Raw genomic sequence first — 13033 nt, forward strand, 5'->3', positions numbered from 1 at the left:
ATTTGTTTCCATGAGTTTTAAATTACCAAGGGTGAAAGTTTACACAGAAAAAGACGTAACTTGTAAAAAAAAAAAAAAAAAGAAAAATCTACAACACAAGTTAAGCTATTTTTTAAAGCTTACCATTTTGGTAAACAAACACCAAAGTTTGATCCAAATGGCTAAGCAGAATCTTTACAAAAAGAACTTAGCTTCTTTCAAACCAGCGGTAATTCAAACCTATTGATTTTAACGCTGAGATTTCTGCCCCCTCTCCCCCAAGAATGCAGTTTAAGTGGCTTTGTACTAGCTGAATTAAAGCTCCACTCTATGAACAAATCATACAAACATCTAAGTATTTAACTTTACTTAGTGTTCATTACATTAATGTTTATGTGTAACTTGGACACGGAGCACTTCAGAACTGGGGCTGTATCTTCCATTTACTCTGCAAACTGCTTTCTTGGGTACAGCTCAAACAGCTGCTCTGAGATTGTTCTTCCTAAAACAGCTTTTTCTGCTGCCTCACTCATTTATTAACCTACTATAAAATCTGTTTAATTCTTCCCACTGAGAGACCCTGTTTTCAGCCACATATAAATATGTGAAAATATTTTCTCCACTCATTTGCAGTATTAGCAAACATTTACTATCGCTGTACTCTGTGCAGTTTCAAAAGTGAAGAAAGAGGCCCCTTTCAAATGTGTATTTTAATTTACACTTTCATTTCTGACTCAAAATTCTTTTCACCTATTTTACATTAATACATAGAAATAATTTCTAACATAACGAAGCATTCCTTAGGCTGAAGTACAATCTCAGTGATTGTCAACCATATTAAGACACTAAAACACTTTTGGTGACTTATTTGGCTCTTGTTTCTAACAGAAACAAATTTAGAACAACGGTACTCTGCTCCTCAGCTGTTCTTTTCTTCCTGTAATGTGTGTGCTTTTGATGCAAATTTGGCTGTGAAAATTTACACAATACCAAAATAGAAGCACCAGTAAATACTGTGAATGATTTAGCTGAGTCTGGACATAGCTGCGGTGGCAACAAAAAAGAGAAGAATAGGAAAAGGGAAGCACAGCACTACAGAAAAAATATGCATGTTATGTATGTTTAATTTTTGAAAACTAAAGACAGACAGACAAGTACACTGCTATATACTCTTCATCACATTTGGTCTTTTTATATTATGAAAAAGAGAGAGGGAGGAAAAAAACAACACTTAAAGCAAGGAGCTACTTCCAACTCTGTCAGTACAACTAAGCATTACAACTGACCACATCTCCTGCCATGAAGGCCCAGTCTTTTATCTTGACGAGTTTTTCTTTATTTGTTTTCCAGCTATCTTTGAGCACACTCTGTACAGGAGACCTAGCCCACATCACGTTGATCTAATACGCAACATCCAAAAGCAAACTGTCCCCCAAGTTACTCAGACAACTCCTGGTACAACTCTTACAGGACAGCTGCATACAGGCAGAAAGACTCATCTCTGCTCCTATCTGCTCCTGACACCACTCCAAGCTGTCTGTCTGCTGGGACTGATTTTCTCTCCTCTCCATACCCTGTTGTTTTTTTATTGTTTTGTTTTGTTTTTTAAACTTTGCCAGTTTTCCACTACATTATAAACAAATTAAGAGATGATATGCCTTCACGAAATACAAGATCCCAGTTCCAATGGGTTTAGTCAGAAAGGTCTTGTAAAAATTCACAATGAAACCTCTCCCAGCTAACAGATGCTTCTTACAAGAAGTTATCAGAAAAAAAATGGAGACAAAGAATGAAATTACAAGTTAATGCACAACTACAACCGAATACTTTAGGCCATTCAGTATGTGCAAGAACAAAACTAATACCTGTATAACAGCAATTATATAAAAACCAGAGCCTAGTTCAAAGCAGAAGAAAGGAGAATACTGGAACCACTTAAATTAAGTACTTGAGGGCCCTCTAGCGGTTAAATCTTTGACATGACAAAATCGATAAACAATTGGTTTAGATGTGACACTACCAAAGCATACTGGAGGAATGCGTTTTATTTTTTACCATTCCAATGTAATTAAATACATTTAGACCAGAGAGTCACCTAGTCGGTTTTTGTGGATAGTTACCATAAGGGGGGAAAAAACCTATAAACATCTGCTCACAAAATCAAGTACTGGGATGTATCTTTGGTTCTTAATAGAAACGAACAGTTACCATCTGACACCTTCAGCTGTGCATGATCAAAAAAATTAAATACCACAACCGCTGTCTCAAACCTACATCAGAACTTCCTTAGCATACAACTAAAATACTTGTTTCTGAGAAACATGCTTGCTTTGTCTGTCTTTTTACATAACTTTGCTTTCTTTCAGATTCCACTAAATTCTCAGTACACAACACTAACAGCAATGAAAAGAAGTTTTTAGTCTTCATCCTGGTGTATTTAGAAATATTTGGGACATACCCCTCTGTAAGTGATCTACAAAAGGAATGTCATCAAAGGATTACCAGGGCAAAAACGTTGCAACATTTGTTGGCAACTGGAAAGTTTCCTCCTTCCTAATCTGACAGGAAAAATACTTCCTTTATCTGCCCGGGTCTTAACAAACCACTGCACTGCAAGAAAACACACTGATGTTGCTTGCCCAGTACACCTACAGTCAGGCATTGACCTTTTCAACTCCTTATGGCTTTGCAGTCCACACAGGAGCTGAGGGAAGAGAAGACAAGAGCACACTTCACTACAAAAGATAAGCATCGCTATGCCACTGAACAATGCTGAATACAACACTTTCACAGGCCACATTTTCTTAAAATCCCTAACACTGACTTGCAAGCTTTCAGTCCCTCTTCCCACTGTGGTCTCTGGTACACTCATGCCCTTGATAGCTTCAGAGCTGAGTACAGCAACATCTGTGCAAACTCCTACAATGGGCCATGAAAGCAGATTGCCTACCCACTACTTCATGTCAGCTTTTTTTTTTTTTTTTTCTTGTAAAAAGAGACAAAGAAGGATTACACTGACAGGTGGGAAAGGAATGCCTGTGGAGCAGCCTGATTAAGCTGATCAGCTGTCTGGGGCATTAGAGAAAGCTACGAGATGGTGACACAGGCAGAGTTTAAGTGAGGGAGTCACGGTAGAAAGCTGACAATCTGTCAGGTGGTTACCGCCCGTGTGATGGTGATGCATTTGTCTGTCTTTACAATACGGGAAGTGCTGACATTTGTATCTTCCCCCTAACACACAACTGTGTCTATGCAACACATTCACTTTTCTTTGACTTTCTTTAGCTCCTATTGTATTAACAGGTAAAAGGAAACATACTTCTTCTGATTATTTCACTCCAAATAGAAATGTCAAACTCTACTCTGGTTCTCTCCAATCAGGAGCTGTGTGGTTTAAAAAAATACAAAGCTGTTTTCCCACAAAAATTGCATCTGCAATATTTTGAATGTTTTATTCCCTTCATCTGTCATCCTACAAATTATGTCCTATTTTGGCTTTATACCACAGTAAAACAAAAATTGAAAACATTTAACCATTTTACACTTTACACAAAGAGAACACAAAATATAAATGGATGATCATTTACAGTACTTCCAAGCCTGTATTCAATTTCAAGATAATGTAATAGCACAAGCAAAATAAAATACCAGTTACAAAGTTTTTTTAATATGTATTTACATTAATAGAAAATAAATTTCATGCCATCTAGAGATACTAATACTATGACAAACAACAGCAGACACAGAGCACCACTTTCAAATCCCAAAGGTGGGTGCATCAACGATAAAATAAAGCCAAAAAAAAAAAAAAACAACAAAAACATGACTGGGAGTGTGGGATCAAGATGATCTAAATGAAAACAAAAAAAGTTTAGACCCTCTAATCTTTCACAGGCCTGAGACAGAAGCCCTGAATTTCAGTCTAAATACAAGTAAAGAATGAGTGTTCAGAACTCAGCAGGATCCAGGGGATTTTTGACCCAGCAGCAAACTACAGACATTCTGAAAATGGCTTTTAGGGAACTATACATCAGTGCTTACCTCTGGATATAAACCCCATCAATAGCTTAGATTTAATTAAAAACAAAAGAAAAAAAAAATCCCCATAGAACATACCTCATGGAGGTTATACTGTTGATGAGCTTTTCAGATTGATCTGACAAGCTGGATGGAAGTATTAGTTCAACTGGCTGCAGGCGCAAAAGCCGACTCTCTAATTCTAAGCGAGATGCACAATCCCGAAAACTGTCAAAAACGACTTCTCCTGTAGTTGGTTGGATTGCCTGTCAAATAAAATAATATATACACATTGGGTATTTAAAGTTTCAGGGAACATTTCAGTAACTCAAATTGTTAAGCCAGAAAGAAAAAAAGTTGTATATAGTACAGAAGTTGCATAGCACCCTCACACTTAATGAAAGTGGAAGATCAAAAATGCAATTATGTTCTTCAAATCTATAAAGCAGCAAGTTTGAAAGACTATCACAACTTTGTGCTGGTAAGTCATAACAATACCTTGGAAATGTAAATGTGCTCTCATTACCGTCAGTCTGCCACTGCTCAACTCTTACTACTATCAAGAAGCATGCAAATCTACATCATTGGAAGCCTATGGAAGGTATATGCAATTCAGCATGGAAACTAATTGTCATCTTGGCCCGTGCTTTTTTTTGCTCTCTCCCAGCTGCAGTGTGACATTCAAATGCAACTACAATCAAAATAATTTCAAATTATTGAACTATCAACAGAATGGGCTTCAGTTATCACTACGTTTTGCCCATTAAACAGTTCTGGTTTCAATCTTTACCATAATAGAAAATACAAAGTGAAGTGTAAACAGTAAAAATAGAAACAGTCTCTTCCTCCATAGAAAGTTATTTTGTAGAGGAAAAAACTGCTCGCATGCTTTAAAGTATTATCTCTAAAAATGTTTATACTCTAAAGTTAGTTTACTAACAGCTTTCTTGTGTTTGGCTGCTAAAAAAAACACAGGTATGTTTTCAAGCAATATGGCAGCAATAAACTATCCCGTATATTGCTATTCCCAAAGTATGGATATTGGGAATATCCAGTTACCAAGTCCGAACCTACTGGGTAGTTTTCAGGTATTAAGCCATCACAATTCAAACACGGATGATATCTTACCTATACTGGACCCTGTTATAAAACAAACAAACTAGAAAAAACAAAACACGGTACAATACTGAATATAGGAAGACAACCATTCACCCCTAAGAAAAAATATATTAAAAACATAAAATACTAATTTCTCTGTGAAACTTACCATAATGCCTATAAGAATGTCACCTTTCCTTCTGTCTTTTACGTTTTCTCCATTTTCACAAATACAGAGGAGGTAGTTATCAGGGACGTCGGTTGTTACCTCTTCAACATCTACGGAATCATCTAGCTTCAGCAAAGGGTTCACATGTATCAAGTGTTAAAAAAAAAAAAGAAACAGAACAACAACGTTGCACACAGATTTGTGTGGATTATTCAGAAGTCCTTCTAGATTTAAGTCCTTCTCAACTAAATTTCTTAATAGCCTGCTAGACTGAAGGTTTATTTTTCTTTTATTAGTTTAACTCCTACTATCACTTTAGTGAATTTCAGGTAACCGTCAGCAGGAGGACTGAAGTCAGTGGTTGTGTTCATATTACATGCAATTACACGATGCAGATTTCATCAGCTCAGGCAAAGGCCATCTTCAACTATGTCTGTGGGTCTCCCTGTTCAAGGCGGAGCAGTTATGTCAAATGTTTAACTACCAGCAGATGCTGCATATGGGCTGCTCACCTTAACTTCACATCTGCAAACCACATGCACCTAACAGAGAGAAGGAAATGCACTAGCATGCAACAATTGAAAAGCAAGCATAGACTGACTTAAACGAAAGTTCACATCTTAGCAGGAGCATTAGGTTAACTTCATTAAAAATTTGTTGCGTATCAGTCCACCACATTGGGTCATACTGCTGAGCCTGCTTTCATCAGTTTGCCAGTCACTGCAAGAGAGTTTGTATGTACACTGGAAATCTACGTCAAAATCCTGGGACTGTGTAATTTGCCTCCATGATCTGTGCCCTAAGTGCAACCCGACAGGCATTAATCTAACAATCTTTTTAGCTCTCAGTATCTACTAAATACGAGCTTGAGATATTACAGAAAAAAACATGACAGAGGCAAGGCAGAAGTCAGGAAAACAACTTCAGTGGTCAAAAGATGCTTTCATCTCCTTTTTGCTTTTTCTTTGTTACGACAGCCAGGAGTTAATTACCTAGTTTTATTTTTTTACAGCCTAGTGGTTTTAGTACCCTCTTTTCACTTAAAGCAAATTGTTGATACCAAACAGTGAATTCTTCTTCCTTGACAGCCTTATGAACTACTAATGCTGCAGTTCTCTATCTGGTCAAACACAAAGCTGAAGACGAGACCTTGAGGAACACTGCAGACTTGGAAAGTCTAAAAACAACTACAGAAAACACAAGCTCTGCTGTTTTACAACAAAACCAAGTCCCTGAATAAATTCTTTGTAAAGTCTGGATGATGTTTCATGACAATATAAAATTAAAGGAGTTTTATTCCCTGTCAGCCACTAAGCACCAATGTTCTGTCCAGGTGATAACACTGGCTTTATAGCACCTCATACATCTATGATTAGATTCGGGAAACAAATTCATTCGAAAAGGATATCTTCTCCAATAAGTGTAGACTTTGTATAGAGAGCAGTCAGTTTCCGGCTGAAGAGAGAGCTTTTGTTTTCTCCTGCAGCCTTCAGTGCTGCAGTTTCCATTTGTTTTATTACTCCAACCTAAAGGCACACAGGAAAGAAACGATATTAGCTCCTTGATTTTAAATGTTGGGTTTTTTTAATAAATTTGGTGATTTTTTAAGATGTGCAAACTGCAAGTGCATCACTAAAGCTGAATGGGAAGGGCAGAGGCTAGCATCAATCCTACCAACAAGACTAGGAAGCCACAGCCTTTTCTTTTATTCTCTCTATCCTTTTCTAACTGCCCTCTCAACTTCTTCCTCTGTGCTTCCTGCCATATTCTGAAACAAATTAGCTAGAGTTCATCACTTGTCAGAGAATGATTGCTGCAATCAATTTGAATTCAACAAGTCATCTTCTGATAAGCAGAAAGAGGGAGGTGTCAATAGAAAGCCACAAAGTTATAGGGAAGAGAACAACAGACAGAAAGAGAAAAAAATAGTATGGTCTGGGATGAGGAAAAGTAAGATGTGAGGAAGAAAAACAAACAAAGTACGCATATTTACCTTTACTAACTGCAAAGGCTGGATAAAAAAATAACTAAAAGAACTGTTCCAGAACTGTTATAGAAAAAAATTAAGCTACTGTTTTTTAAAACAGCAGAGGAAGCTTTAATCAATTTGAATTACATGGCATTCACTATAATAGATAAATTGCAACAAAGGAAAAGTTAGCCATTTTACTTGCAGAAACATGTACTAATACATTTCCCACTTCTCAGTTCAAATAAGACTCTGGCACAATAACTGCAAGTTATTTCAGTGCTATCCTATACTGAACAGCATTTAATTAAAAGCCAGAGATTACCTTATATCCTTTTGCTACAAGTCGTCGCACATGGACAAACAATCTGTGAGTTGGTATACTGGCAGTCATAAAGTTATGATCCTGATGACAATAAATGTTTAGCTCTTTAGCTGCAATCTGCAACACACAAGAAAAAGAGTCAGACAGTAAGTAGTTCAGGTCATCCACACTAGTTGCAGTCACAACAGAAGTCCCGCAAACACAAACACATCAAAACGCAGTACAGGAGCTTGTTTCTATGACAATACCAATTCACGTTTACACTTAGAAGTCCACTGTCAAAATGAGAACATGACAGGAAAAAGCTCAGCATGGTGGGTCCTTCACCTTCCTGTTTTTACATCTTGTCACAAACAGGGGCTTCAGTATCACAGACTTCACAACAGATTATTACATTGCACCTTGACCCTTCCCACAGTGAGATAAATGACCCAAATAAGGCATTCATGGTTTCTGCAATACAGCTCAACAAAATTTCAAATATTCTTCACAATACTAAAAAAACACAGACAGAACAATGTTAATGATGCTAAGCTCGCTAATCAACTAAAATACTGAAACATCATTATCAAACAGAAGTGGTGGCTAAATATTTCTAAGAAAATGAATAGCAACAGTTGTTGAAATACGACATTTTAATATATGATTTGTATTTGCTTTTCTGCCCTCAGCAAGAAGGTGGTTGCCCGGAACAGAGAAGGTGGTCTTAAACAGAAACTGCAGTTAAACACTGAATTGGGCATCTGGACTGTAAGTGCACTAGCAAATGAGTAGACAAATTAAATAGTATGAAGTTGGTAAGAATTAATTATTTCCCAGTAACCAAGCAAAGAGAAGCTTCTCAATGGTCTTAAGTGAAATAGCACGGACCAGAGGGTAAACCTTTTTGGGACAGACCACAAACAAAATGTGCATAAGCTATTTATGAACCATCACTTCCAAGTGCTGTTTGCTGTGAAGTACTTTCCAGTTCCTATAGATCTGGCATGTGTGGATGCAGCATCTGAATATGTTTCGTAACTGAACACATGTAACATTATGTTATTTTCTGTGGAGCTACTCTTCTTGCATCCAAGACATTCTCTGCACCCAGGCTGTATCGATTCATCTACTCTACATCATTTGCTTCACTGTCTTCAGAGCTGAAATATTCCTAGTAGATCTTGATCTGTGCCATGATAATGAATTCATCTGTAGAACTGCTTCAGGTTTAAGTCTGCCACGTAATAAACACTGGGGTGCTACAATAATTAAGTTCTCAATATGCAACCTTATGATTACAAAATAATAGACGCTGCTTTGGTTAAAGTGTATGTGTAATGGCTAGTCTTACATTTAAGTATACAGAGATTTTTCATCTTATTTTCAAGTATTAAAAACACTCATACAATTCATGTCCCCAGGAAGCCTCCTTCTGGAAGCGGCCATAGACCTACTAAGACACTGACACAATGCAAGTATCTTTCCAAAATCCTGACAAAAATTACCTCTGCATCTTCTCCAAAGAAGCGGTATTTGTATCCACATTCCACACACAACACAGCATCTTTATACTGTTTCTTCATTTCTATGAATTGAAGTTCCAACGGAGTGTAAATGCTTTTGGTTCTCTTATTAAGATTTGTATCTGAAGTATTTTCATAGCTTTTAAGGGATGCAGAAAACTGACTAAGATCACAGCGTGACTCCTCCTGTAAATAAAAGATGGAAAGGAATAGTTAAGAATCATCAAATAAATTCATCACCTCTCAGACCCTGACTCAGACTCACAATACAGCTAAAGATTGCTCTTGCAGTAAATAGTCTCCAGAACTGCAAGAAGAGTATTAAAGAAGTTATACATAGTACAGTTTATTCGGTATTAAAAGGTCACCAAAGAAAAAGATTTTCCATCACTTCGTCAACTTGTCTTCCAACAGTTCTTAGACACTTCAGGTGGAAACAAATCCCTCTCGTATCATGAGCACATATCAAGAGACATCCAGGCTGCAAAAACCTGGCAGTCTACACTAGCCACATTTTAAGAAAAGAATTACCATTCCAATTTACTGATGAGTAATTGCAGTGCAGACAGATTAATGATCCAAAAATCCACAGTAAATCAAAAAATAAACCAACTCAGTACAAGTCTGTTTGCTGTCTCAAGCACCAAAACCATGTTTCTTCTCCAGTCAGTACCATGCAAGTACAGCAAACATCCCAAAATTATTTATGCTTAAACAGAAAATCTGTACTACAATTTCTAACCCCTTAACAGTTAAGGCTTTGAGCCCACTTGCTCTACTGTTCATCACTTACATAAGTGAATAACATTATGTAGCCTATGTCAGCCAAACAACTTCACCTTTCCAAATTTGTTTAGTTCTGTATGGCAAGCACGGTGATGGATTCAGCCTTTTATTAAGTGCAGCAAACACCACCAATAAGGTGAGCTTCACTTCCATCAACGTTCCTTCTAAATTACATCACAACTTCATATATTAATAAAATTGGTTAAAAAATAAATAAAATACAAAGACTACCTCTCCACTTAAGTTTTTTAAGCACATGAGAGCACAAAACACAATTGATGAGACTGTGCAGTGAGTGTCTGTATCTGAAAATAAACCTGGCAAGTTCCATTTTCTAAAAAGTACCCCAGGTAGATTTCAAGGAAGAAAGTAAAACAGGTGTTTAGGAGCAACAGTAACTGGGAAAAAAGATCATGAAAATCACACACACTGGGTCATGGGAACATAAAAGGACACAGTCACAAAACAATGGAAAAGAAAGAGCAATTAGCTCTGATGTTAGCTGTGAATTGCAAAATTCCTGGAACTGCACACAGTCAGGAGATCACCCATTTGACAAGCAGACAACACAGCCCAGTGTTAGAAGACAGGTGCTATGCCTACAACTCAGACAGCATTAGAAGTCTCGATTATAATCCTTGGCCTTTTAATGCAAGCCCTATTTTGACCCTCAGTCTTCAGCTGTCTTCGATCCAAGGTCTGTGCCAGCACAGCAGTGTGACCTTGTCTCGTCTTATAGAGAAAATTGTTGTGAGAAAGCATGTGAAATAAAGCCATGAAAGAAGGTATGAAAAATAAAAACACATGTGGAAGTTGAGCTGTTGCGATGGTATTAAGTTAGCAGCTCAAGGAATTTGGGTGAAAAATGCTAACAGGAAAAGGTGATAACTCAAAGGAAAAAGCAGAACAGAAACGTCCAAGATGAGCCAATCCAAGGAAGTGAAGACAGCCCTTCCCCATCTGACTGCCTGGCCAGCACAGACTCAGCGTGTGTCATATAAAGAAACACAACAGCAGTGCTTTGCCAGGCAGGTCATGAGCCCTCGCTGTCTAGTGAGCACATGAAGTAATAAATGATTGCTCTTTACTTTTCCTTTGCATACACCTTGCAGACACTTTGCAGAGTCTCTCTGGAAGTGGTTGAAGCTGCCTTGTCATCTGGGAAGGGAGAGGTAAACTGCAATCATCATTTCATGTACAACTACCAATCGACTGGAACCACATGCTGTTTGACTACCAGCATCCAAGGATATGAATACGCAGTGGCAAGACCACTATGAAAAGCACACAGGTGTCACTGCATTGGAAGCCAACTCCGGCGTGGGAAGGGAGCAGTACTGCACCAGCTGATACGTGGAAGATTAACAAACACGTCTGTTCAAAGACAGAAACCTGATTCGGCAGAAACATCCATCCACCTGATGCCCACAGCTTGGTGGAAGGAGGGTTACACCTGCCCTTCCTGGCCAAACACACACCTCTACTGCAGTTACTGTAACATACACATTTTTAACTGTGTATCTGTGCCATCACATACTGTCTCCAATGCTTCTAATGTCACAAAGATGAAAAGTATTTTACATGCTTTTTCCATATACGATATGTGTAAAACATATTTTTATAGTTCCTGCATCCAGAATTGGTTCTCAACACAGCTGTGAGAGATGCCAAGTTATATTCTTCACATTAAACTAACAGAGGCAGCGTCTGGTGTCAGTGTAACTGGATGGACAACGGGTCAGAAATTGAGAACTGCCAGACAGACAAGGGTTTGAAAAAGAGAGAAGGAAGCACTTGTCTGTATTCACCATCAGACCACAGCTGCATAATCCCTCATCACAACATAAATTTATTGCAACAAGCTATTAATTTCACTCTTCTTCTTTTGGTCTGGTGTTCAAACAACCCAGGCACCACAGTTTCAAGATTACAACCTTGAGACAGGAAAGGTCAATCAGCTATATATCCTTCTGCACTGCCACCAGATGTAAAGCTCAGTTAAGGAACAGTTTACTCCCAATGCAACAACAATGCAGTAAGTGTAGAACAGCCTTTTAGGGCCTGAATACTTCAAGCTGAGCAAGGTGATCCCAAAAAACAAGTAGCCAACATACCAAATACACAAAGGCTCCCCTGAACATGTTCACTCAACTCACCCACAATTAAAGGAGAAGCAAGATAACTCTTTCACTCTTACTGACTTGTATTTTAGGTATCACTACAGTAAGTTTTCATGGGAACTACCCGAATCTTCTGCACGTGAAAAGAAACACTGACACATTTAGTAGTTGGAGCTACTAGCGACTGAATTAAGCTACACCTCAGCAAAACCTCTGAATTATATTTTTGCAAAGACATCTCACAGGAATTTTACAGCCCCTGTCGGAACTGGTAGAACTGAAAGACTACCAAGGCCAAAGCCAAGCAAAGGACCACACTGACCATTTGTTACTACGATATTATAGGTTAACACGTAACTAGAGACATGCTGCCAGTGTTTATACTCTCTAGTCACTGCTTATTAACACAATGCAATGTTTAATGATACCTCTGAAGAACTGGGAGAGCCATTCTGCTCACTGGAGTTCCAGGCAAACATCCACACACAAACACTGGTCTACTGTGGTGCTAAACTATTTACTGACAGAAAACAAAATACTTAAAATGTAAAAGGAATCTTGTGCCAAAGCTTTCTTTTTTAAACCACAAAAAAAAAAAAAAAAAAAAAAAAAAAACAACTTCTGTCATCTGCACAGCACTGGACCAAAGCTCTACATACCTTCTGAGCAACCTTTGGGCTAGTGTCCCCACTCTGAAGAGGGTTTTTCAATTCTGAACTTCTCCCAATAATACTGGGACACTTTTCCAAATAGAGAGATTTTTTCTCCTGAAAACCATCCTCCCGGACTCTGTTGCATTGCTGGTCTGAATCACTGCTGAATTCTCTCAGTCTGTCTAGAGTTTGCAAACATATCCTGGGCTTTTCACACTTCTGAGGTTCTTCTTCAGTAAAAATACATAACAAAAAAATAGATTAGCAAATTATTTTCTAACATATCTATTAGAATGACATCAATACGTAGGGAACTCCAACTTTTTGCTTAGTGTCTCTCTTCCCTCTCCTCTCCCATGGCTTCCATTCTGCCAACCTGACAATTGCGCATGCGATTAACTTGGTTAAGTTT

The 13033-nt window shown here is 38.0% G+C and overlaps 1 protein-coding gene across 2 annotated transcripts in view; it reads right to left on the reverse strand.

The window, feature by feature from the left end:
* Positions 1-13033, reverse strand: part of MSH3 (mutS homolog 3) — a 111083-nt gene that overhangs the window by 96694 nt on the left and 1356 nt on the right. Inside the window, exons 3-8 of one of the 2 annotated variants that reach the window (XM_082783532.1) lie at positions 12628-12848; positions 9045-9248; positions 7558-7674; positions 6670-6789; positions 5264-5407; positions 4096-4262 (exon numbers count right to left, since the gene is read on the reverse strand). In XM_082783532.1, coding sequence (XP_082639658.1) covers positions 4096-4262; positions 5264-5407; positions 6670-6789; positions 7558-7674; positions 9045-9248; positions 12628-12848 — 973 coding nt within the window. Of the gene's footprint in view, positions 1-4095; positions 4263-5263; positions 5408-6669; positions 6790-7557; positions 7675-9044; positions 9249-12627; positions 12852-13033 lie in introns of both variants that reach the window. The other variant, XM_082783531.1, reaches the window with a different exon arrangement.

The sequence above is a fragment of the Aythya marila genome (assembly GCF_965140915.1).
Source record: "Aythya marila genome assembly, chromosome: Z".
In the NCBI taxonomy this organism is placed as follows: domain Eukaryota; kingdom Metazoa; phylum Chordata; class Aves; order Anseriformes; family Anatidae; genus Aythya; species Aythya marila.